This window comes from Populus nigra, chromosome 13, assembly GCF_951802175.1.
Source record: "Populus nigra chromosome 13, ddPopNigr1.1, whole genome shotgun sequence".
Lineage (NCBI taxonomy): Eukaryota > Viridiplantae > Streptophyta > Magnoliopsida > Malpighiales > Salicaceae > Populus > Populus nigra.
The window spans coordinates 13015265-13041651 of NC_084864.1; the positions used below are offsets into that span (position 1 = coordinate 13015265).

Consider the following 26387-nt stretch of genomic DNA (forward strand, 5'->3'; position numbering starts at 1 on the left):
ATTAAAAAAAATTAATTTTTTTTAAATAAAAATATAAAAGACACGGAAGGATACACCTGCTTTATTATTCATATTGAATTGAAAAACAGGTGCATGACACCCCAAATGTTTAGCATGTTTAGGTAATTAACATCAAAATTATGCTCTAAAATTTTAATTGTCAGTATAAATAACACTTTCTAGTTGAGAGGTTAATGTCAATTTGATCAATACTTAAAGAGGAACTTTGCCAATTTAGCTCCATAAATTTTATTCAAAATAAAAATATATAATAATAATATGCACTATTAGTTCAAAACAATGGGCCCTGGTTCTTCAATTTTCGGTCCTAGTTCCTAAAGAGAGATAGAGAGAGAGACAACGGCCCTGACAGAATCTATTTAGCACAATATCCTTAACGTGAGCCTTCGTCTTCAAGGGCTTAATATTTTCTTTCTTTCTTTCTTTGAACATGGGCTTAATCATGTCTACTGCATTTACAATTTATTTATTTATTTATTTACTAAGAATGACAGACGAGATCGGGAAATTATTCAAATAAAGAAAAAAAAAAGGAAATGCGCAATAAAAGAAGAGCTGAAAATCATCAACATAAGAAAACTGTTATTAAACTTGGTATAGGCAATAAAATCTTAATGAACACCAAGGTTATTGGATCACAAAGCATGTGTAAATCAACTTTTTGTTTCTTTGTATAATTTCTTGAGCCACTGAAACAGAGGCAAAAACTGCCGATGAGAACCAAGGTTCCATGTTGTAGAAAAATACAATTTGAAGTTAGAATCAAAAGCCGGCCGGCATGATTAGAATCTCTTATTTATCTTCCGACTATTTTTGTGTTTTAAAAATATTTAATTTTTATTTAATTAAAATTAATATTTTTTAGTGTTTTCATATCATTTTGATGCGTTAATGTTAAAAATAATTTTTTTAAAATAAAAAAATATATTATTTTGATGTATTTATAAACGAAAAATACTTTCAAAAAAATAATCACAGCCACATTTCGAAATACCCCCTAGAAAATTCCAAGTTTTGATAGAATAAACTGTCTTAGATTTTGTCTTAATATAAATTAGGATTATTTTTATCAGTTATTTTATTTTTAATAGAATTCTAGTTAGGCTATATTGTTTAGCTATTATTAGGCTATATTGTTAGACCATAAATAGCTAAGAAATGTTGAAATAAAATATCAAACACTCTCGGAGACTTATCTAAACCTATCTTTTATCTCCTTGAATATACATCATGCATGCTCCAGGGACAAAATTAAAAATAAACATTATATTTCATTCTCAGACCGATAAACAGTTAAAGGTGACCATTCATATACTGAAAGATCTTTTTAAGCCTTGTTCTCTAAGTTATAGAGGAAGCTGGAAGAAACACTTGCTATCAGTAGAATTTGCCTACAATAATAGCTTTTAGGTCATAATCAACATGGCAGAAGCATAATTTTTAAATCCAGCCCGAATTTTGAGTTTTGACTGGATCACCAGATTGTTCGGGTCAATTCTGGTTTTTTTTAAAAATCAAAACGATATTGTTTTAATAAGAAAACAAAAGTTAACGGGTTGCAACCGAGTTTTTGACCGAGTCATATTGGGTCGCCAGATCACTCCGAGTTTTGACTTTTTTTATTTTTTTTAAACCCGGTCCGGTTTCAGCTCCGAGTCCTGAGTCGACCAGCCAGACCGGATCGAGTTTCAAAACTATAGTTTGAAGTATTTTATGAGAAAAAGTGTCAACCTTCCTTTAAGTTGGGATTGATGATGTAGGTGAAAGGAAATCATTAGGGTTGGAACTAGTGCAAATGATTATAGATAAGATCCAAATAATTAGGTCATGAATGAAAAGGGTTCAAGATATGTAGAAAAGTTATATTGATAAGTTTAGAAGAAGTTTGAATTTTGAGGTAAGAGATCAAGTGTTCTTGAAAGTTTTGCCCTCAAAGAGGAAAAAAAGAAAAGTTAACACTGAAATATATCAACCTCTTTGAAGTTATAGAAATGCGTGGACCTATAGCCTATCAATTACCATTGATAGCTCAGCATGCAATATTAAATTAAAAGGAAAGGAAAAACTCTTTGTATGATGATATGTAAGTGTAGAGTATGTTAGTATTTGAGGTACTGATTGGAATGGCCTTTATAGAAAGGAGATTTAGTTCATTATATATATATATATATATATATATATATATATATATATAATTTTACCAGTAGTGTTGTTTATAAAAAATAACATAAAAAACTAATTTATTTTCGCCAGATAAGAGGACATATGATGATGATGATATCTTCAGCCCCACTAAAACAGAGAGGCCGAAAACTAAAATTATAAAATATTTGATTTTTTTAATTAGAAGACCTTCAAATAATCTTGCTTAATTATTCCTTGATTTACTCTAATGGCTGCACAGAACAAGAATTCTCTAGATTATATTCTCAAATAAGATCTTAAGAGCCTCAAATAAGATCTTAAAAGCCTCTTGGTATGATATAGCTAGATAATCCGTGGTTTATCCATGACAACTCTTAAATATTAATAAAATCTTATTAATTAAATCTTTGAGAGCTCATAATTACTTCAACTTTTATTTCCATCAATATATTATAAAACTAGGAGTAAATTTAGTACATCTCCGGTGATTTGATAAAATTAAGATTCCAATAACAAAAGTAAAAACAATTATGATATTTTTTATTCATAATAACATTTCTGAGAGGGAAAAAAAGAGAGGAAGCTCTGTAGCCGTTTGGTCCCGTAGCTAGGGCTTCAGGGGTCGTAACTCTAACCATCCAACATGGTTGACAACTCTTATTGTCCAAAAAAAAACATGGAAAATTTGGCATGCATTCATCCGACCAGGGTTCAAGCTTTGATATCTAAAAAAAAATAAAAGCATAGAAGAATAATATTCATAACATTTATCTATCACAAACTAGTTAATTTATTGATCGTAGAGATTTTGTAGCACAGCTTGATCTCCATATTTTCCTTGATCATTTATTTCGGATGATATATATATAACACTATTCATATATACCATTATATAATATTCATAACAATTAGCAACTAGGGTAGGGAACGCCACAAGCGCTAGCAACCTTTCTAGCACCAGGAGAGGAAACAAACTGCTTGAGGCTCGGATCCTTGAGGTATCCACAGAGACAAGGCTTCTGCTCCTTCAATTTGCTGCAGCAAGTGGTGGAGGGTGGTGTAGAGGACATGATTGCTCCTAGGCATGGGCTCAACTGCCCTGGGTTACATGTCTGTGCATGTGACACTTGTGCTTCAGCTAGTAACATCGTCGTGACCACCATCACAATCATGAAAAAAGACGCAATCTTCATCTTCAGTAATCTTGCTGCTGCTATTTTTTTTCCCTTTGGCACACAAGAAATGATGCATCAAGCCATGATCTTGCCCAACAATTTATAGAAAGGTGATGGTGAATCAAGTTCACGGGGGCCAATAAGTCAAGCATGTGTAGCCAAACTTTTGGGTCCTGCCATTTTAACGTGTAGTTTCTAAATTCTAAACCTCATTTCTTTCTTGTCAATGGCTGTAGACACTACATGTTCCCTCGGACATCTCTCAACGTTGATTATTAAAAATACTTCCAATAAAGATAATGAATGATTGACACTTTATTAATTTGTTTTAAATAAAATGTTGTATAACATAGTAATATTTATCTATTAATTATGTTTTAATTATAAATTTAATAAATTTTAATAAGATTGATGACAATTGTAATAATAAAGTTATAGAGAAGTACAATGATGTTTTGATAGATATTAATAAGATTGACTCAATCTCATTGATACTTTATTTAAATTTTACTTATTTGAACAAGGAAGAGCTCAATATATTTATTGTACCAAAGTGAAGGTGTTCACAGGGATGGATCTGAATGTGTTGCATTGGTTTTTAATGTGTTTTTATATCAAACTTGAACTATAATATTATAATGTTGTTTGTGATAAAGTATCTATTAAAAAATATAGGATTTAAATTTATAATCAGATAATTGTTTTGTCATTTGAACTTGTAATTTTCTTAGTTGCTTCTGTCAAATTATGCTGAAGTGTTTGTTAATTAATTGCTTTTGTTAGCATGTTGTTATTTTATTTATTTTATTTTATTATTAAAATTTTTAGCAAAGTGGATTTTGGAAGAGATTTGCATTATTTATTTATTTTTGGACTTAGATATAAGGAGAAACTAGAGTGATTTGTACTCAATTTTTTAAAATTATTTTTTTCGAGTCAACTTAGGTTATTTATGACCTTATCTCTTATTTTGATTAACTTCCAAGCTAGATTTAATAAATATAATTGCAACTATTTATGTGTTACTAAGAATAACATTTTTGTTTTATACCTTACAATTATCTCCTTAAAGGTTTCCTTCAACTTGGCTTAGTATCATCTACTTAAATATATTTTATAACATTTTGAGAATATGACTATTGGTAAAAAGAAAGATTACATTCTTAAAAAAAAAAAAAAAAAAAAAAAAATTCCAATTGTTTGGGCATTCAGAGCCGAAGTGGCTGTAAGTGGCTGGGAGTGTTGCATCCAAAATTCAATCCAAAACCACAGTGCCTCAACCTAATCAAATCTACCTGAGACGCTCTTCTATGTGTTGTTTTCAGGTTCCCATGAGCCGCTCATACAAAATTTTCATACACATGATTTTTTATGCACAGCATGTCCCTTTTTATATGCCAATGGCAAACAATCACCAACATTTTTATGCATCACACAAATGTTACATAATATTTGTATTAATTGAATTGTTTTAACAACAATAACCATGACATAACACACCAACCAAAGTCATCATAGCTCCCCAAAACTGATTTTTCCACTAACAATACAATTTCTTCTACATGGAAAAATTTCAAGCCCTGAGTGTACTTGTCAAATCAAAATAAATTAAAAAAATTAATTTTAATTAATTAAATATTAAAAAATAAAAATAAAAAGTATAATTTTCAAAAGACAATGAAAAAAATAAAAAGAAGACTCCTTCTAATGAACCGATTCTGGACTTAGAGTAAGGGTAAGTCTGTGTGCCTGCCTAGCTAATTTTTTTTCTTGGCTAGGCGAACAATGCATTGTACACCCAACCAATTTTTATATATATAAACAATCAAACAACCCATTTACTTCTCTAGTTTTGACGACTCGAGGGCCATTGAAAAATCAAAGCTTGAGTATTTCAACCTTTAAAATTTATTTTCAGCCTTTTTTTTAATCTAAAAACATCTACAAAACAATCTAAAGATCCATATAAACCTTTCATGCTTTAAGACAATCAAAATATCAGTCTAAAAATAAAAAATTATCTCGAAATCTAAAAATCTCTCGAAGTCAAATATACTTTTTCAAACAACTTCAATTCGAAAAATAACACCCAAACTAAATTTTTATTATCTAATGGAACCAGTGAACACTAAGGTCAATTTTTTTCATGGTTGAAATCGGTGTCATCAAACTTTTTTTATTGTCAAAATTCAATCATTATTTCTCTCTCTTCTATGTAACTAGAGATTAAAAAAATAAAAGAAATAAAGTTTTGCACTAAAATTAATTTTTATAAATTTTAAGGAATTGAAAATTTGTAGTTAGGAAAGTAGAAAGATAAAAATAAATTTTTTTCATAAACTTTGAAATCACTATCTATTTTATGTTTTTTTTTTTTACTTTAATAATTTATGTTTGACAGTGTAGCAGTATCTATTTTATGTTTTTTTTTACTTTAATAATTTATGTTTGACAGTGTAGCAGTAGTTGTTTTTCAAATAATTTTTTGTGTCGAAATGTATGTTAATGATGTTTTTTTATTTTTTAAAAATTATTTTTGACATCAGCGCATCAAAACAATTTAAAAAATATAAATCATATTAAATTTTAATAAAAAAAATTTAAATTTTTTATAACGCTTCCAAACAATTTAACTTAAATTTATTCTTGAAATGATGACATAAAAAAAAACACATATTGGTGAAGAAGACGTAAATGCCATGTCATTTAGTGTTTGTGAGTAATTAATGTGTCACATCCCTCATTTGTCGGTACGCAAGACCCTGTTTCTGGCTGCTTTTGCGGGTTCACACTTCAACTTCATGCTCTCATCCCTGAATGGTGAAGAAGAACGTCATTTATCATTCCTAAATTCATCAAGCTTCGTTTAGTGCCTTATCTTTAAATCTAAGGCCCTCGTATCTTCATTTGCAGTTCTAGTATTATTATTATTATTATTAATAACAAAAGTTCAAATTGATTAGATAAATACAACAATATAATAATATATTTGATCCTCTCACCAGAAAGCTTATAACTTATAAGTAGTTATTGAGAGATTGAAGTTTTTTTTATGTGGTGAAATAGTTATTTTCAAATTGATCTTGAGAAATTATGTATTTTTTTCTCTTAAAAAACACAGTAAAAAGACCGAAATGCTTTTAAAAGAAAATTTTTTAATACCGGCATCAAAGGATAATTTGGTACTTTCAAAATGTTTTTTTTGTTATTATTATATAAGATGAGAGACAATTTCATATCTAACCAAATATAAAAAATAAAATAAAAATTAAAAGTACAGTGAAACGATAATACTATTAAAAATTAAAAAATTAAAAATGATCTTAAGTGGCTTTTTTTGTCTTTTTCTAAAGGTATTTTTTTATATTAATATGCCATATTAGAAACAATTTAATATTTGATTAAATATAAAAAACCAAACAAAAAAAATAGTCATGTGTACAACACCTAGAGACACCAGCATATTGTGTATGTCTAGGTTGCAAGTTTAACAGTTGACTCGACCTAATTATTATAGTTATAGGTTTATCATGCTAATTTAAATTAATAAAAACTAATTTTTTTATGTTTCTTTTTTACCTCATTTTAACACACGAACATCATATTTTACTTTACATAAAAAATAGTTTAGCCCAATAGTAAAGCACTAGCAGCGAGGCTAATATTAACTATTCATCTTTATCAAACTAATACTTCATTTGTAATTTCAATCATTTTATTTTATTTTATACACATTAATTAATTAATATTTAATAATTAATAATATAACTAATAACTTTAAGTTTTTTTATTAATATTAATGAACCTCAATTATTTTGTTTTAAATATATTAATCTCAACTTGTATGGATGTTAATTAAATTATTTAATAATTCTATTTACTAAGAAAAATCATACGATATTTTGTTAATTGTTTCTTCTTTGCTCGTGTTTTTTTTAATGATATTTATGTGTTTTTTTTTTAAATTAAAAGATTTATTTTTTAATCAATTCATTTAGTTAAAAAAATATTTATTTGTTTTTTTTAATTTACCAAAGTGATAATTTTAATTCAAATAATTTAAGAGTACAATACACATCATAACACAACAAAATGGCTTCAGCACAAAGTTTTTTTTCTTAAAAAATAGGAGAATCATTATACATGAATGATAATCAATTCATTTAGTCATTGATATGTTGCCCAATCATCCTCCCCCCCCACCCCCTTTTATTTTGACAGCTAAAATCAGACATTTCCTCCTCTTTTTTAGACAACCAATCAGATAATTTCTTCAATCTTAAATTTCAGAGACCAAGCTTTGTCTAGGTGCACTTGTTTTTTATGTCTACAAATTGAGAAAGAGAACAAATAGTACACTTAAAGTCGGAACCAAAAAGAGGCTGGCTGGATATTGGGCTTCAACCCAGGAGGTAATCGATGATGAAGAAGTAAAAATTGAAGTCACATTTACTTGTTCAAAAGAAAAAAAGAATGCATTTGACCTCAAAATTGATGCATATATCACTCTGTGGCAGCTTTCAGTAGGCCCTCATATGTGGTTAATTTTTCTCTAGGCTTACTTCTCAAGTTCCCAAGCCTTCTCTCTTCAGAGTCGATCTTTTCCCAGGCGCTGAATGGAACAACTCTAACACCTCTATTATCAAGCAACTGAAGGAGTCCCTGTCGGCCAGGCTTTGGCAAGGTAGATGCGGATGCTATCTCTCCTTGATGAACATCTTCTGATATACTTGCCACCTATCGTGCAGCAGCTTAGTGATTCAAGCAAGGCTTCTAAATAATGAAAACGAACTGGGATGCATAGTGGGATGCAACTTACTGTTTCTTCAGCACAGTAGAGATTCGTAGCAATAATCCCAGTTGGCCCCCTCTTCAACCAGCCACACACATACAGACCTTTCTCGAGCAGCATAGGATCTCCTGAATTATCAGCAAGAACACGACCTTTAATATTTGGAACCACACCTGGAAAAGAAGCCACGAGAGGAGGATGGAAAATCAGTTTACACAATCACATACTTAGAAACTTCAGTAGGGAAAGTTATACAAGCAACCGAGTCCTAGAGATGGTTTTGCCAGATGCTTGTTTTGAACCAGTACACACACAACTATAGATCTGTAAAAAAAATTCAAAATTTAAAATGACTAGTATAAGAATCGGACAAAGCCTCCTGACCTTGTTCATTATAGTTCTCGTTGCTTAAATTTTAAAAAGTTTCTTCTAGGATTTTGCAAACATGTTGAGCTAAATAATTGATCAAAGCAACTTTGGATGAAAACCTCAAGCTGTTTCCAAGACCATTTCACTTAGCCAGCTTTATACAGCTTTTCATGGATAAAATAACACACCCAACAATAATGAGCAGAAAGGGTACACCGTCCTTTTTTTCTTTTCAAATACCTTTTTCATGATCAAATGGTAAACCATCGACTGGCACTGATTTATAACCAATGCTCTTTAGCACCAACCTGCAAACAGAAATGGACATTGCAAAATTGTAAGCAATAGATCATACCAATGAATTGGTTCAACATAATCAAAATAACTTTTGTCCTCTACAAACTGTTGAATTCCTTTATCATACAACGGTACATGAATCATGTCACCTAAGACAAATTAATTTACAACTATTCACATTTCTGGTCAAGCAATGACCAAACCCATCTTCATTATAGCACCATGTGAAGTTAAAAGTAATTGTATTTATATCAGAAAACATGCTCATAAGAGGCACAGATTAACATGGCAAAATATATAACTAGCAAAGTTAACAATTAAAAGGAAAAAATTACCCGCAGTCAAGGTCCTCATATGATCCAGTACCCAAAGCAATCTGCTTTCCAGGGCCAACAGCTGCAAAATAGAGTAAGCAAATTTAACACTGGCGTAATGAAACTAAATTGGCAGAGAACATGGAATTTAACACTGGAGTAATGAAACTAAATTGGATGAGAACATGGAACAGTGCAATCTTTGTTTAGACAGCTGACATTTCTTTCCCATGGAACTTCAAACAATCTCATTCATAATTATAATTGAAGTGAAAAATAAAACGCTAATTTTCTCGACTGTAAGACAAGGTCTAATTGCTGACAACATCATTCTGAGTATTATGATGATAAGCACACAACAAACTTCGGTTCAAATGTTGTGCAAGACGCATTAGGTGGGACAATGCTGTACTGCAACATAACAATATCCAACAACTACAAGTAAAACGTTTTTTAAACATGTAAACAAAGAGGCACACAAGAAGACCCATATACAACCACCATTTATAGAGAGAAAAGCACCTTTAAGCATTGTCTTCTCAAAATGCACACCAGCAACACGACCACTGCCTTCACCTGAATCTAGAAACCTATCAGGTTTCCGGAAGAAAACAAAGTGCAGTTCACGCTGACTTGAACTAGGATGAGAAGGTGCTGAAGCAGCTACTTTTGAAAGCAACTCATAAACCCTCCTATGGATTCGATTATTTTTTAGCACTTCCTTTGCCAAAAGAATGCATAAAGACAGAGCCATTAATAAAAGAGATTAGGCACTAAGAGTATAGAGACGAAACCCGAAAGACAGAAGAATTTAATCAAGTTGGTGCCTAAAAGTATTATTTCACCACTAAATAAGACCTAGGCTAGAGAGACAAAATCTTGGTTGTGTTTTCAAAAATATTTCACCTTTTCTTTCTTCATTGGATTCTGGGTCCTTCAAATTATCCAAGTCAGAAGCACTCAGCATGCATAATTATAAAAACAATTTTTTTTTCTTTCAGCCATCCTAACAGTGGTACCATATTTTGTCAATCTCACAGCCATTCCAATTTAGTTGACCACGTCCAGTAGCAATACAGTATGTAAGTTTGGTTATCACTGCTACAATTTGGATGGAAGTTGAATAATGTTTCAAAGTGTAATTTCTAACATATTTACTATGGGCATGAAGAGATTGCTCAATTACACTAGAATGAGTGCAATTTGGATAATTTCAGTTTGAATTTGACTATTTTAGAACAGAAATGCATTAAAAGGCACCACAAGAATAAGAAAATAATAATAGTAGCAGTGGTAGTGGCAGTCATTATGATATATTCTGCTAGAAAGAAAAACAAATAAAGAACACGTCCATTAAACAAGCACACAGATGAATAACATTGATGCCTACCTCATCTTCTGGACTTTTTCGTAAATCAACTTCATTGATGTGAATACACAAATTTTTAATACCTACAGCAATAACAAAATATCAGCAATGGTGTTCAAATGTAAGAAAGTAAAACCACCAAAGACCTCTGACTAAGCATATCAACAAAGTCATTGCATATAGTCGGCAATAAATTTTATTTAACATCAACTACAACCATTCAAATCAAATGTTCAAGTCAATGCCTTGGATTTGTGTGCCAAACAATCAAACAGAGAACACGCATATCACATACTCAGTAAAGCACATGTTCAAAATAAATAATTGGTATAAATAATAATTTCTTAATGCTGCACATAGACTTATCTTCATAATGAAAAATCACATTTGAAACAAAAAAAGGATCAGTTCTCTTAGCTCAGAATCACATTTTGACAAGACATGGGTCAAAGAACAATCCTTTAGTCCCATCATCATGTTTGATAAAAATCCTTCAGCATGCCTTAAAAATTCAAATCAACATATAACGGATACAAGTATAAATGACAGCAAGCTAAGAATTACCAAGAACTTCTCTTAGCTCTTTCGCAGTGCAAGCTGTTTGGGCTGGTCCACGTCTTCCAACTAGATATACTTTTCTGCAATTATATTTAGAGCATTACCACCGATAACCTAAAAAGCTAGCAACAGATCTGTCTGATCCCTGTCAAATAGTTTGATAAAAAAACCTTATAGAGCTCTGCTCTAGAGCTTCCAAAGCATGACTGGCAATATCAGTTGTTGCCAGCACTGATGTTGATTGTAGGAGGATACGGGCAACATCAAGCGCTACATTGCCCTGAGAAAATCATTAGAGAATTGTCATGGGAAAGTGTCGTATGTATTTTGGTATCGCAGACTTCCTGGGAAGGGCAGGATGAAAGGTGTTTTAACCTAAAGGGAGCTGCTATTTATAATTTAGGGATTATTTAAACACACTGTTGAATATAATGAAAGTCTAGCGTACTTACAAATGAGAAAACACCTGACAAGCATGACATGACAAAGAAAAGAGCTTAAATCATCCTCAGCATTCTGAAATCTTAAACATGTTGAATGGATATTTCAAATTTGTCAAGGCTACTGTACAACTTATGATGGTAACATAAACTTAGCACCACCCCTCATGGAATGTGTTACTCGCAATAGCATAATTTCCATTTAAACAACCAATGAAATTCCAGCATCAGAATCTAAGCTAACTGACACACCATGCATGTGTAACCCTAACCTGGTTTCAACTTACAAGAGAAAAAGAAAGCATAAAGTACTAAACTTACTACAAACAGAATTTTCTATTGCTAGGAAACTGTGCCTTTCGCATCTTTCAGCAGAAAAAACAAGGCAAGTTTAAACTCATTAAAGGCATCTACCACTGTAGTTTTTAAGTAATTATCTTATTTATCTTGCTTACAAAATCATGTTTCCACTCATTTCTTTCAGCTATAGCATCATCATGTCCTAACTTATTTCCATTGAACAAATCCATCATTTAAGATTAATTGCACAATGCAGAACAGACCAAATCACCTTCTAAGAGGTCATATTGACCTCATCTTAACCAATTCCCTTATAGTTAATAGCATTTCCCCGTTTCCAAGATTATGTCTGATAGCAAATCAGCATTGTATATCTAATTCAGAGTTTTGTGGTTTGGTCACCCGTAAATCATCTTTAAAATCTTTAATGCCACTTTGGTGAAAACAATAGCAATATTCTGACTACCTGGCCTAGAATAACAGCTGTATCGGTGCTCTTCAAATCAGGACTCAAGTTTTTGCCATCTGGGTGCCCATTATACCACCAAACAAATTCTCTAGCAGAGTGTATCCCTGACAAATACTACAACAAAGAAAAGAGTACAGAAGAGGGAAGATATAAACAACTGGAATTGCAACTCTATGCAGCCATAACAATTACAAAAAAAGAGGCATTAAAAGTAATTATATATATATATATATATATTAGTGTCGACTTTTATTGGACATACTTCTCCTGGAATACCTAGAGCTCTATCACTCTCAGCACCGTAAGCAAGCACTACCTGCACATAGCATTTACAAAGTTAGCAAAACTAATCAAGCATACGAGATAAAATGCAAACTAAAAACAAGTACTATTAACTCACCACATGATACAGCTCACGAAGTTCTGAAAGAGAGACAGAGGACCCAAGAGTGACATTTCCAAAAAAGGAGCACCGTTCATGTTGCGCAACCTTTGAGAACTGGTTCATCACAATCTGTAGCAAGTTTTCTGGTATACTAAGCTCAATTAAGACAATTATTTTGCACCAAAACTAATACTAGCAACAGAAATTTAAAATCAAATTTAACTATTTCAAATAGAAAAAAAATTAAAAAAACGAATTTGCTAGACACAGGTAACGCTGAGCCATCACCATTTGACTAAAATATTTAAAAATAGCAAAATCAGAACTGTAAAACATAATCAAAATATTAAAAGTAAATGCATTTCTTCTCCACGAAAATTCTACGAATAGAACTAAAAATTGGATAAGTTGTATAAAGAATGAAACATAAAAAAAAAAATGACCTTAGTATCGGGGTGGTCAGGTGCCACGCCAGAGCGGACTAAGCCGAAAGGTGTGGGCAAACGATCTATGATATCAACTTCAGCTCCTTGATGCGCCTTCAACATCTAATTACATTTAATAATGATTGTAATTTAGGCTCGAAAAATTAAGAAACAGTGCATTTAATTTGTAATCACCTTTTCAGCAGTGTAGAAGCCAGCAGGGCCAGTTCCAACAACACAGACTCGTAGAGGATTGGATGAAAGTGTTGAGAAGCTTAAGCTGCTTCTTCTTCTTGATAATGATAATGAAAGCCGTCTGATTGCTCGATCAAATATTGCCATTTCTGGGAATTTCTAAGCAGAAAATTCTCAGATTATTTTAGCATGTAAAAACCCTAATTAATTCCATATCCATTAACTTTAATCTAAACAAATTAAATAAATAAAGAAAGAAACAAAAAATTTCTTTCTAACCTGGTTTGAGGTGAGGTAGTGGTCGGCAGCTGAACTGTAAGAGAGCAGTGAACTTTTTCTTTCCTTATGTTTTTGGATTTGAATCACCGCCGTATTACCGAGAGGGCGTTTACGGTAGCGACAGAAATTGTTTATTTTTTAAGTTTATTTTTAATATTTAATATATAAAAATTTAATTTTTTTTAAAATCTAATAACCAAACAGTCCCTGAGCTAAATGGGCATCATGGGCTGCAGCTGCAAGTTGACATTTTATGGATTTTAATGGGTATAGGCCTTGCTATGTTCTATCTAAGCTAAATGGTACCTTTAAAAGTTAATAAATAAAAAGCAGGGTAAAATCTAGCAAGAAAAATTCTAACCATCAATCTGTTGTTATTAGCAAGAAAAATTGTCATTATATTTTATAAAATCTAGTTTAATTTATTATCCTGATCAATTACGGGTTGAGCAGGACAGCCTGCGGGTGCTGCTGCAACAATAAGTTCAATTCAAGGATTGTGTAATGATTTGTGCACTTTGATTAGAAGAACAGTCCACAAATGCTGCTGCAGTCCCTTACAATTAATGGTTTCTGTCTGATGCTAAACCAAATACGGCATTATCATAAAAAGAGCAAAATAGAGAGACTCTACACTGCATTAAAATTCTTGCATAATACATACATACTTCTTCACAGAATGTCATAGCAGAATGTCTGCACTTTTCTTTTTCTTTTTTGAATTCATTTTACTCTCTGTTTTCTGTGATTGACGACTCCATTTGACTGGTTTGCTTTTCTTGTTTTGGGGGAGGGATTTCTTTTTGTGTTTTTCAGCATATATCGCAAATCCATGGCAACAAGTTGATATAGTTGACTGTCATGTATTATGTTGTTAAGCATTTTGGAAGTCAATGTAAGGTAAAACTGGAAACCTATAAAATGAAAGTTTTTGTAACATGAATCTGTTTCAACTATCATTTATCATATGCTTTTACAACAATTAAAATAATTTAATCTAAGGGGTGTAACTCAACTAGTTAAGTTTTAGGTTTGCTTTCTAAAGGTCACCAATTCGAGTCCCACAAATCTCAGGGCCACTAGAGGCTTATATAGTCTTTAATTTCAGGATTCGTGGGATTAGTCGAGGTACACGCAAACTGATCCAGACACCTACGTTTATATAATAAAAAACAATTAAAACCATGTAGCTACAATATTCACGACGACTAACAATCTCATTTCCTTTATCAATTTCAAGTTCATTTTTCTATGATCAAACCAAGAATTTGTTGGTTTATACACTGCCAGCCACTACGAGCAAACACTAATGATCCCATATTTTGATCTCGACACTACCATTCTGCCATTCTTGCAACCATGGACGAATCAGATGTCTCTTACCTTATTCATGTTGTGTTAGATGGGACAACTATAGTTTATGGTCACAATCCATGTGTACTTTTCTTAAGGGTCGGAGAATTTGATATTATGTCACCGGTGATATCACTAAATCCACACCGATCAAAGATGAAGGTAAAGTTGATGTCAAATTTATTGAGCACCTAGATGACTGGGCTAGAAAAAAATCATCAAATTATCATCGATCAATCTTCACTTTGATAGATTTGATACTACCAAAACTTCGTGGGATCACCTTGCTAATTGTTACACCACCACTAATCCCTTTTATTGTTACCAACTCATTCAAAATTTGAACCAACTACATCAACAACTTGAACAATACGTCATTGATTTTCAATCTCATATGCAATTTTTCTTAGATCAACCAACTTGGAAGAATGTTGATGATGCTTTGGTATTGATTATATATAGAGATTACCATCATCGCACACATCAGTAAGGCATGAAGCACACAGGAGAGAAGAGAAAAAACCATGTGAATTGATGTAGGAGAAAAGAAAAAAAAAAAAAAAAGGGACATCGAAGACACACTAAGCTCCGATCAGCACATGCATCGCATACTATGAAGATCTTGACAAGACGGACCAGTAACTCTAAAAACCACCATCGAAGACCAAGCACTCCCTCATGCATCGCCACAAGTGGTGGGCTAGTCTCACATATTGGAGCATGTATTACAGACTCCAACAAGTTTTCTCCCATCTTTTAGTCATTGCTTCTTCTACAATTTTCCATCTCAACCCCTGAATCACTTAACCGGATTAATCCTCTCTAATCCTACCCTCCTACTTAAGGGAGTGCTCTCCAGTTCAAAGGACTACTCTCCAACCCAATAGAATGTCTCTAGCCTAAGAAAATTCTCTCTTTTCCGAACAACTGCTCCCAGCTTGAACAAGCTTGCTCTAAGTCAATGCCAGGCACACCCCCACAAGAAAAAAAGTGATGAGCTCCAAGAAAGAAAATCAGTACGGCATCAGACTTGCTTATAAACTCTTAGCATGACACCTACCTTTTCTCACCAAGAAAGATAATTACTTCTCTTGCCAATCACTCACGAGCCCTTCGCACCGATCGTCATCAAGAGCGAACCATTCCTACCAAATGTACAATGAACAACAACTTGTTTTTTTTTCACTTGGCATGAATTTCTCTACTCTCTATGAGATAAGCTCACATTATCAACATATATAAATACATTGAATCATTGAATAAGTAAATTTGAGCAATAACCCAAAATAAAAACGAGTCTACCCAATAGAACTCCTTGCACCTTGCTCGTCTTCTCCATTACGTCCATTCTCAACATTCTCGTTTTCCTTCTATATTATATAGTACTATATTTTGATAAAAAGACTTATATTTTATTGTGAGCATGAAAACCACCTCGTCAGCCTACTGCACCAGTGGCGAAATCCAGTTACTTCATCAACTTAAGATTATAGTGGTGAAAAGCCCAATACAATGTGAATTAATCAGCGTATATTGAAAACGGATCGATGCATTGGACGAATTAAAAGGAAACCCAGTGCCATTTCATGATACCTTCAAATTTGGAAGATGTAAGAGATACATTCCTTTTACAAGAAAGAGTATTCACCGGTTCAAATTTCAATTTCTGCTTCTAGCATTACATGAACAGGTTATATAATATTTCGTATTTACCCCCTTTTTCTGTTCTGATGGGTGTCTCAATAGTTTTGAACCAGCCTGACACGTTGAGCTGTGACTCGACCAACTCGGAATTGGAAATGGATCGAATTTAAAAAAAAATAAAAAAAGAAAAAATCTGAGGTAACCTGACGACTTGGTTGACCCAGTAAGACCTAATTAAAAACTCTGTTGTAATCCATTGATTTTCGTCTTTTTTACTAAAACAACTTTGTTTTAATTCAAAAATAAAAAATTGATTCAGGTAACCCAGTCAAAACCCGAAACCCGGCCCTTAAACTAAATCGGGTTTAAAAACTATAGGTGTCTCTTTATTTTTTTATTTTTATTTTATCAAATTATTTTTTTTATTTGACAGTATAGATTTATCTTTGGACTAAGAATAAATTTTATAAGGTCACATGATTTAAACTAAAAAAATCAACAAAAAAAAAAGGAAAACAAAGATTATATTTTAATACTTTACATGTTTACATCAAATCGGCAAATTAAACTTTATACAAATAAAGCGACGGATTTGATCCAATTGCTCAAATGTTTTCTTTTTCCTTTTGTTTTTTTTTGTTTTTTTGCCTGTGACCACAAAAGCTCTAATTTATCCGGACCTCCTTGGAAATTCACCAATTCTGGGGGTCCACGATATTTTCCAAAACATTATATTATACAATTAAAAGGGAATAATCGTCAGGTGGCAGCGATTCCTCCAATACCAGCCAACCATCCGGACTCACTATCCGGACTCACTCTCTTTCTCTCCATTGCCGTTTTATCTGTTACTACTTATTCTTCCATTTTCTTAGGCACCAAAAACATTTCCTACTCACCCCCCACCCTCCCTCTCTCACTGCCAAGCAAGCGCTCTGCACTTCAATCTTCAGCTAACAAAACATGGTCTACACATTTATCTAGCTAGACAGATATATATAGCACACTTTGAGGTAAGTCTTCTTGATGATGATATGATTTGTTTTGTCTATCAAGACTTCTTGCATTTTCTTCTTATGTTGTAACTATAATGTGTAGCATGATTGTGTTTTTTTTGTTATAAGGAAGCAGGCCCAGATTCTGTTTTGTTGAACATCTGTAGCAATTTGAGTACTATGTTACTAGACTTTGCCTGAGAAAATGTTTATTTTTCTTCCTTGATAGAGCAGTGACAACATGGATAGGAGAGTGTTTGATGATAGAAGAAGAATTGGGACAGTGAAGGCAGCTGTTAATATGTATGGAGAAAGAATTCTTGAAAGTAGTAGTTCTTCACTGAAGACACCAGCCCAGATGGATTTGCCTGAGGTATGATAAAACTGACAATAATTAAGAACAGCTAATTAACCCCATTTATTTGTTAATTTTAAGCACTATATGTAAGTTAGTTTGAGGTGTTATTAGTAAATATTGAGTTGATGAATTCATTTAGAAGTCTTCCTCAAGAGCTAAAGAGCTGCACATGGCAAAGAGAGACCTGGTTAGATATAAAGAGAATAGAAGGGCTGCGGAGTCGGCTAAAGTGAAAGCAGAATCAGAGCTCTCGGAGGCGAAAAGAACGGTGAAAGAGCTTGTTTTACAGATTGAGAAATCAAATTTGAAGGTAAAAGCTCAGGTGAGAGACATGGAAAGGCTAAACAAGCTGAGTAAGCACCAAGATATGGCTTTAATTGTTGGGAGTGATGAGAGCCATCAGTATGCAGAAGTGATAAGGGAGTTGGAAGGTGTGAAGCAAGAACTGAGTAAACTTAAGCTTGAGATGGCTTCTGTTTTGGAAGCGAAAACTCGGGCGGAGAAGGAAATAGCAACCTCAATTTCTAAATTATCGTCTAATATGAGCCATGCGGAAGCACTCAGGAAGAAGATTGATGAGGCAAATGAGGAGCAAGTGCTAGTTGAGTTGGCACAGATTGAGGCCTTGAAAGAATTTGGAGAAATTCAAGCTCAAAGAGAGAAGGAAGCGAGAGAATTCTCGTCCGCAATGCAGGAAACTAAGAACAAAAGGAAGAATGTCAAAGAGGAAATCAGCAGCTCTACAGATCTTGAGTCTAAATTGGCTGTTACATTATATGACGTGAATTTGATACAGCATGAACTAAAGCTTGCTAAAGATAAGGACGCAAAGGTACAAAGAAATGACAGCATGAAGCATCTGGGAGGCAGTTTTCGGGAAGGAAAGCAATTGGAGGATTCCTCTTTACTGAAATCCATAACTGAAGAATTGCAAGCAGCTAAGAAGGAATTGGCTTCAACTAGGGAAGAGGGTTTTCAGTTCATGACCTCAATGGATATCGTAAGGAATGAGCTGAAGCATGTTATTGAAGAAACAGTTCAGTTGAAGAAAGTGAAAGAGAAAGCTGATATAACTGCTCAAAATCTTAATTCAAAGCTCCTGAGAGCAAAGTCTAAATTGGAAACTGCAACTGCAGTTGAGGAGAAGGCAAGATCAACTTTATCCAGTCTGTCTGTGACACTTGAACAGTTGAAGACCGAAGCCGAGGTAGCAAGGAAAGAGAAGAAGCTTATCTGCGAAGAAACTGCAAAAATCAAGGCTGAAATCCGCAATACTGATTCTCAAATAGACCTCACTGAAGAAAAATTGCAGTACGCAATTCAGGAGCTTGATGCAGTCAAAAAGTCAGAGTCTTCAGCTCTTCAGAATCTGAAAAATGTTATTGAGAACACCATGAGATCTAGAGCTTCTGCTTCTCAACATAGTTCGTCGATTACTATCTCAAAGTTTGAGTACGAGTATTTAACTGGACATGCAGCCATGGCTGAAGAAATTGCAGACAAAAAGGTAGCAGCAGCTCAGGCATGGATTGAAGCATTGAAAGCCAGTGAAAAGGAGATATTGATGAAAATTGAACTAGCTCATGGAGACATCAGAGAAACAAGGGTGAAGGAAGAGAAAGAGATATATAGAACTGAGAGTTCACTATCTGCTAAAAGAATGGTAGAGGGAGAGCTTCCAAAATGGAGACAAGTGAGCAAGAAAAATACAGAAGCCGAGAACCAGCAACAGCCATTGCCAAGGAAATCCATGAAAGCTAATGGCAATCTGACTCCATCAAGACGTTCAAAGCTTCGAAATGCTAGTTCTCCATCAGTTCGAATGACTCCTCGGATAACTCCTAGATCAACTTCTATTGCTATCAGGAAGAAAAGAACAATTGTGCCAAATTTAGCCAAGTTATTCATCGGGAAAAAAAGTTGACAAGGATCGATAAAATGTTTCAAATTTGTTACGGGCCAAATTTAGCCAAGTTATTCATCGGGAAAAAAAGTTGACAAGGATCCATAAAGTGTTTCAAATTTGTTACGGCTATGTGCTGTTATCTTTTTTCTCCTTGACATTTTGATTCAGTTCAAGAAAAAAAAAATAGCTGCATACAGTGAGCATTTGAAACAAAAGATCCTAACAAGTGCTAGTCTTCCAAGTTTCATTTGCCTTCACCCTCATGCATTGGGAACTAGCAACTGTGGGCTGTGTGTGAACCAATCATGCAGAATAGCTGCGGATTGTGTGCAGGGAATTCACCAGTTAACCGAATGTCTTAAACAAGGCAGACATGCTATGAAAGTTCTTGTGCAAAAAAATAAATCATAGTTCAGTGAGGAAATCTAAATCATAGATTTCTGATGTGGTCTGTTTTGAATTTGGATATACCATTTTCTTGATTTCTATTAGCATGCTTGGGTTGTTTTCAAGACATTTCTGGATCTGGTATGCACCAACCCACTTTTAAAATTGCTCTTATACTGCAGTTCAGCAGATGATTTACCGCTGAAGTTCTCTGAACATAAATGATCAACTGCGATTTCCTCTTGGCACAAGCTAAAAAGCACTTCACCCCTACATTGTTTGCTCCCATGCCCACTGTTTTTAGATACTCCCTCAATTTCTGTTGACCAAAAGGAGAACTGAGGAGCACATCAGGGTCACAGGGTTAGATTTTTCGCCTCATAATTCAGCTCTATATGGCAATCTAGTCCGATTAGACTAAGCCTTACCTTACCTTTTTCACTCATGTTTGTCTATAACTATGTGTTTCATTCAGCCAAAGAGGTTTTCATAATTGCCCTGTCATAAGCAATTAACAAACACAAATAAATAAACTCAAAGCACACCGAATATATAGGAAAATCTCCCAACTTTTATTAATTTCATAAACAAAGAATTACACAATATAAGTATGTGCTATACATTAAAATTACATGCTACATAACCAAGGCTTTCCAGTCTATTTATAGACAAGGATATGTGAGTTACAAGACACAACCATCATCTTTATTTTTTGGGACACTTTCTCCACCATGTCCTCTATGAATTTAGTGGCCTATTTTTCAGCAAGTATTGGAAAGTTTCTCCTCCATATTCCCATGATCTTAGCAGCTTGTACAACAACCCCAATTATGCCCCACGTTCAACCACCAGTCTCCCATGATTTGGATATCCATAACTGCCACCACTAACCCACGATCTACATGTCCAACTAGTAGTCTCAACTATCAGTTTCTGTTGTGTTTGCTGTCAACTTAGAACGTCCATGATCCAAGCCCCACGTCTATGCCAAGTCAAGAGCTTAATAACTCATATGAACCGTTGCACGCTGCTTACTGAATTCATCACTGCCTATGCAAGGTTGTTGCTGTCAATCGCTGCCAAATTCTAGGCAATGTGTATTTGTTGGCGCGTCCTCGCGTCTAGAGCTCTAACATGAAATCAGATTTTGGAAGTGTCTTATAGTCATGTTGCCAGCAGAACATATTCTGCAAATGAAATTTACACAACTAAACATGAATGATTGGACAACAGGCTCCTTACCAATCCAGAACGATCGACATGAGAAAACATGGACACATCCAAGCCAGTGAGGTAAATGAGGTCATCAAAATTATTCATGATATTCTCTATCTTGTTTTGGTGTTGGACCATTTCAGACAAGATGTTTCTATCAAGGAATTTCAGACAAGATGTTAACAAGGTTTTTTCTCTTACTGTGCAAAATCAAAATTGCAAAGAAGAGTGATCAAAACACCACGTAGGTCGTTTATGAGATCCTAAGGGATATTGGAATATGTGTTGAATGGTAATGTTTTGTCTTCTTGTTTATTGTTGTAAGAATAATTTGGAGACTGACACCCTCAAAACCATGTCATAGAAGGTTTTGAACAGAAGAAAAATAGATGTTAGTAAATGGAAATTACCATCCAACGGAATCACAAGCAAAGAATACAAACAAAATATGATACCGAAGTATTCATGTGCCTTTGAGATATCTAGCTATGTTTCTAAGACAGGTATGTCAAGATAAATTGAAGAGTCCGGGCATATGAATTATTCCCTGCTGCATGCTCTATCTATTGAAATTGAAATACAGGACAAAGGGGAGATTGCTGAGACGAAACAGTAGGAGACTGGACACGGAGTGTGACTGATTCATACCATATATCATAAACAATCAAGCACTCGTTATTTAAGTCGGCCATGATTGTTTTTATCACAGGCCTCTTTATTTTAACTATCCCTTTCCAATGTAATGATAAGTTACTAAGAAGCAAAACCCAGTCCAAAGTTTGATCTGACCTCGAACTGAACACCAAACTTTCTCAGTAATGCCTAAATGGGGACAGACCTTCCCTTTTGGTTCTCAAGCAGACAGCCCAGCCGACAAGGGACACGAACCCCAGTTGGAGAAGTCATAAAACGAGTGAAGACTTCATTCCTCCACCGGTCATATCAAGACAAGAGAAGCCAAGCCTGTAGAGCTTGAAATTCAAAACGTCTTTCCTAACTATACTAGGTTTGCTCATTTAGTGGCATTTTTGTGCACCTAATAACGCCATCACTCACGCTAAAAACTGAATCCAAAGACCAATATTCTATTACGCGTCAACCTCACTGAAGCTTATGAAATTCAAATCACAGCAAGACTAGACAACACTATCTTGACTGATCTTAGTTTTTGACAGGTAATGATTAACTACGATGAATTGTCTGCATTTATAATTCTGGCATTGAAAGCACGCTACAATAACCCCCATTCAATTACTGCTGTCTAGCAATAATTCAACCTTAAGTTTGCTTTTAGTGAAAGCAAGTGTGTAGGGCACATGTTTTTGGCTTTTAACTTCAATGCTAATAAGCAGTAGGGCTGCATTGACCTGTTTCTCCCAGTCTACACTCTAACTAACAGTGGCCACTTCCTTACAAGGTCATATAAGGTCCAGCAGAAAACACAAAGAAGTAAAGTACCTCTCTAGTATTTCCCATTCTAACCTGCTTTATCACACAGGATGATCCCACAACCAATGACATTTCTCCTTTGAACTCCATTCAGCAGTTGCCTTATGGTAGAGATGGTTCTGCAATTTGCCTCTCTACTTTTCTTTATAGTCCACTATATTGCTTTTGTCGGTTCTGTTAATGATGAAGGTCTTGCTCTTCTATCCTTCAAGCAATCGATAGAATACTCCACAGCTCATTATATAGACAACTGGAACTCATCGGATGCAAACCCATGTTCATGGCATGGAGTTATGTGCGGAGAAGAAAAGGTCTCTTCTCTGAGGCTTCCAAATAAAGGGCTGGCTGGGAATCTGCAACTTGATGCTGGTAAGCTTGTTGCATTAAGTCATGTTGATCTCAGGAATAACCGCTTCTCTGGAAGTTTCCCAGTCGAACTCTTTAATGCGACAGAATTAAAATCTTTGATCCTCTCGGGAAACTCATTTTCCGGGCCAGTTCCTGAAGAGATAGTGAACCTCAAGTACCTACAGACTCTTGATCTTTCCCAAAATTCTTTCAATGCGTCATTACCCTCATCTCTAATTCAATGCAAGAGACTGAAGAATCTTGTAGTCAGCCGAAATAGTTTCTCTGGCTCTCTACCAGATGCACTAGGAACCAATTTGATTAGGCTTCGGACACTGAATCTTTCACATAATAGCTTTAGCGGTTTGATCCCTGGCAGCCTAGGCAACTTGCCAAGCTTGCAAGGAGCGCTTGATCTATCTCACAATCTATTCAATGGCCCAATTCCAGCAAGCCTAGGAAATCTTCCTAAGTTGGTTTATATCAATCTCACTTGCAACAATCTTAGCGGTGCTATACCACAAAATGGTGCTCTAAAGAATGTAGGTCCAGCTGCTTTTATTGGCAACCCTCTCCTTTGTGGGCCTCCTCTGAAAACTCGATGCCCCTTGGCCGCTTCCCATCCAAATATCGAGCCTGAACCCTTAGCAGTAGGAGACAGCTCAGGCAAGAGGAGGGGAGGAAAATGGTGCTGGATTGTGATTGCAATTGTTGCGGGTACAGTGGTAGGAATTTGCTTAGTCAGTGTATCTTTCTGTTACTGGTACAAGAAGTCTTATGGTTGTAAGGAAAGCAAACGTACACAGGGCTGTAGTTTTGAAGAAAAATCAATGGTTAGAAAGGAAATGTTCTGCTTCAGAACAGATGACTTGGAATCTCTATCGGAAACTATGGAACAGTGCACTTTTGTTCCATTAGACTCAAAGGTCAGTTTTGATCTTGAACAACTTCTCAAAGCGTCTGCTTTTCTGGTTGGAAAGAGCAGTATAGGGATCGTATATAAAGTTGTTCTTGAAAAGGGGCTAACTGTTGCCGTAAGGAGACTGGAAGATGGAGGTTCTCAGAGGTTCAGGGAGTTTCAAACTGCAGTGGAAGCAATTGGCAAAATTAGACATCCAAACATAGTCAGCCTTCTAGCTTATTGTTGGGGCATTAACGAGAAGTTGCTCATCTATGATTATGTGCCCAATGGTGACCTGGCCACCGTGATTCATGGTAAGTATCCCCCCTACTCACCATGTAAGAAACTAAAAGAATTAGTTAGCTTCCATGTCCATACTGTTGTTTTCCATGAAAAATCACAAGCATTCATCACATTAATTGCTCTGAATCTTTTTCTTCGAAATCTGACCAGGGAGAACAGGAATGACATACTTCAAACCTCTTTCATGGTCTGTTCGACTTAAAATCATGAAAGGATTAGCAAAGGGCTTAGCTTTTCTACATGAATGCAGTCCCAAAAGGTATGTCCATGGAAATTTAAAGACTCGCAACATACTGCTCGGAGAGAACATGGAGCCCCGCATCTCAGATTTTGGACTTAACTGCTTTGCTTATACAAGTAAAGAATCCTTACCGGGGGAACAAATGACAAGCGGAACACCACAAGAAGGTTCTCCTTACGCGTTAACACCAACACATTCAAGCACGCCTGGGTCTTGTTATGAAGCTCCTGAGTCTTCAAAACTCATAAAACCATCACAGAAGTGGGATGTTTACTCATTTGGGGTGATTCTATTGGAGATGATTTCTGGGAAGTCACCTATGATGCAGGTAAGTCTATCAGGAATGGATCTAGTCCAATGGATTCAGCTTAGCTTTGAAGTTAAACCACCATCTGAAGTCCTAGATCCCTTCTTAACTCGTGAGTCAGACAAGAAACATCAAATGGTTGCAGTGCTTAAGATTGCTCTAGCCTGTGTTCAAGCAAGCCCTGACAAGAGACCCTCCATGAAGAATGCGAGTGATAATCTGGGAAGATTGGTCCCTTTGACTTAAATCAGTTTTTAACGAAGGAAAATGAGTACACACCTTCCTCGAAAAAATCAAACCAATGAGCGTGTTGTTCCTAAGGGTGAATAACTAATCTGCTATCAATATTTCTCTCCTGTTTGGAAGGCCTATGTTGCCTTGCATTGAACTCCTATTCACCACCATGTACATCTGAATCTTGCAGTATCTATTGTGCTTAAAAAAATAATTCATACAGCATATTCATTGTTACTTCGCATAATTTTGTCAAGTTCTGCTTAGTACTCCTAATTAATGGAATTTCTTCCTCCTATTACTTTATCTGGATCTCAATAAAAACATGCCATCTATTTCTACTCCGAAAGAAAAATTGTGCAATCAGCATATAAAATGTAAATAAATAGTGAAATGAGACCGAAGCAAAAATTCTTGGTGAAATAGCACATTTTTGGATTTCGTGATTGATAACCGCATCAAAATTTTAATTAATATTGTGGTTCATAATTGTAATATCTATTTAAATTTAATATTAACTGGTTGATCAATTAGTTAAATTGATCGACCTATTTGTTAGAAAAATCACAAAAATATCAAAATTAGAACCCCGAGGTAAGATTTTTGAAATCTAAAGATTTAACGGTCGAAGTAGCAATTCTATGTTACTTTAAGGAAATCAGCATCCGAAAACTCCTGTGAAAATTTGAGCATAATTCAATGGTCGGATCAAAAGTTTTGGTCCTTTTAAACCATCATTCTAGTCTGGTATGATCAAATCTCCTAGTTGGCCTAGACTTGTCTCATTGGTCTATAAATACATCTAATAGACCATCCACGTAATCTATCTCGGGCAGATCCTCATCTAGTTATGGTAGACCTATACCTGACTGCTCAGAATTACTCGTAAGAACTACTGTGTGAATAATAATTTTTTAAAATTTTACTTGGTGTTTTTTTTTTTTAGTCTACAAAATGGACAAACACATGTATATTTTTACTCATGAAGCACACTTAAAAGAAAAAAAATCATAAAATTATAGTTTTTGTATTAAATGGTCGATTGGTTATACAACTGTATCCAACCGGCTGACCAGTCGGTAGTTGTCGCGCTTCAAAACACGACATGTTTAAATATTGTTATTTTAAAGTGCGACAAGGTGAAGTGTGTTATTTTACCAATTTTTTTACAAATGGTATTACTTTGCCAAAACTTTTAATTTACTTTGCTAAT

General features: G+C 34.5%; 4 protein-coding genes across 9 annotated transcripts; 2 read left to right on the forward strand and 2 right to left on the reverse strand.

Moving 5' to 3' along the window:
• Positions 1 to 2923: 2923 nt before the first annotated feature.
• Positions 2924 to 3425, reverse strand: LOC133671355 (non-specific lipid-transfer protein 2-like). Its single transcript, XM_062092094.1, has one exon. It carries the CDS (start codon positions 3357 to 3359, stop codon positions 3075 to 3077), a length of 285 nt encoding a protein of 94 aa, XP_061948078.1. The 5' UTR covers positions 3360 to 3425; the 3' UTR covers positions 2924 to 3074.
• A 4176-nt stretch (positions 3426 to 7601) lies between these two features.
• LOC133670413 (NADPH:adrenodoxin oxidoreductase, mitochondrial) lies at positions 7602 to 13689 on the reverse strand. 4 transcript variants are annotated; one of them, XM_062090901.1, is made up of 14 exons: positions 13534 to 13689; positions 13255 to 13403; positions 13078 to 13182; positions 12650 to 12763; positions 12512 to 12565; positions 12247 to 12363; positions 11211 to 11320; positions 11047 to 11120; positions 10504 to 10565; positions 9636 to 9834; positions 9135 to 9195; positions 8743 to 8810; positions 8161 to 8306; positions 7602 to 8078 (listed from the first exon to the last, which is right to left on the reverse strand). In XM_062090901.1, exons 2-14 carry the CDS (start codon positions 13399 to 13401, stop codon positions 7845 to 7847), a joined length of 1491 nt encoding a protein of 496 aa, XP_061946885.1. In that variant the 5' UTR covers positions 13402 to 13403; positions 13534 to 13689; the 3' UTR covers positions 7602 to 7844. The 4 variants fall into 4 exon arrangements, with proteins under 4 accessions (XP_061946885.1, XP_061946886.1, XP_061946884.1 ...); XM_062090902.1 differs by having other exon boundaries at positions 13078 to 13173; positions 13255 to 13413; XM_062090900.1 differs by having other exon boundaries at positions 13255 to 13413.
• Positions 13690 to 17284: 3595 nt separating this feature from the next.
• On the forward strand, positions 17285 to 19918 carry LOC133670354 (protein PLASTID MOVEMENT IMPAIRED 2). 3 transcript variants are annotated; one of them, XM_062090835.1, is made up of 3 exons: positions 17285 to 17543; positions 17755 to 17898; positions 18023 to 19918. In XM_062090835.1, the coding sequence occupies exons 2-3, from the start codon at positions 17767 to 17769 to the stop codon at positions 19805 to 19807; spliced, it is 1917 nt and encodes a 638-aa protein (XP_061946819.1). In that variant the 5' UTR covers positions 17285 to 17543; positions 17755 to 17766; the 3' UTR covers positions 19808 to 19918. The 3 variants fall into 3 exon arrangements, with proteins under 3 accessions (XP_061946819.1, XP_061946821.1, XP_061946820.1); XM_062090837.1 differs by having other exon boundaries at positions 18026 to 19918; XM_062090836.1 differs by having other exon boundaries at positions 17760 to 17898.
• A 2874-nt stretch (positions 19919 to 22792) lies between these two features.
• On the forward strand, positions 22793 to 25480 carry LOC133671141 (receptor protein kinase-like protein ZAR1). The gene is made up of 2 exons (XM_062091791.1): positions 22793 to 24403; positions 24543 to 25480. Exons 1-2 carry the CDS (start codon positions 22945 to 22947, stop codon positions 25184 to 25186), a joined length of 2103 nt encoding a protein of 700 aa, XP_061947775.1. The 5' UTR covers positions 22793 to 22944; the 3' UTR covers positions 25187 to 25480.
• Positions 25481 to 26387: the final 907 nt, after the last annotated feature.

What these genes read in the sequence shown, in the direction of transcription:
- LOC133671355 (XM_062092094.1), bottom strand. Translation starts at nt 3,359, where the DNA reads ATGAAGATTGCGTCTTTTTTCATGATTGTGATGGTGGTCACGACGATG.
- LOC133670413 (XM_062090901.1), bottom strand. Translation starts at nt 13,401, where the DNA reads ATGGCAATATTTGATCGAGCAATCAGACGGCTTTCATTATCATTATCA. An exon ending in GAAAAAGTCCAGAAGATGAG is followed by an intron (nt 9,835 to 10,503) that starts GTAGGCATCAAT and finishes CTTTTGGCAAAG; the next exon opens with GAAGTGCTAAAAAATAATCG. An exon ending in TCTACTGTGCTGAAGAAACA is followed by an intron (nt 8,079 to 8,160) that starts GTAAGTTGCATC and finishes GCTGCACGATAG; the next exon opens with GTGGCAAGTATATCAGAAGA.
- LOC133670354 (XM_062090835.1), top strand. Translation starts at nt 17,767, where the DNA reads ATGGATAGGAGAGTGTTTGATGATAGAAGAAGAATTGGGACAGTGAAG. An exon ending in CCCAGATGGATTTGCCTGAG is followed by an intron (nt 17,899 to 18,022) that starts GTATGATAAAAC and finishes GAATTCATTTAG; the next exon opens with AAGTCTTCCTCAAGAGCTAA.
- LOC133671141 (XM_062091791.1), top strand. Translation starts at nt 22,945, where the DNA reads ATGGTAGAGATGGTTCTGCAATTTGCCTCTCTACTTTTCTTTATAGTC. An exon ending in CCTGGCCACCGTGATTCATG is followed by an intron (nt 24,404 to 24,542) that starts GTAAGTATCCCC and finishes AAATCTGACCAG; the next exon opens with GGAGAACAGGAATGACATAC.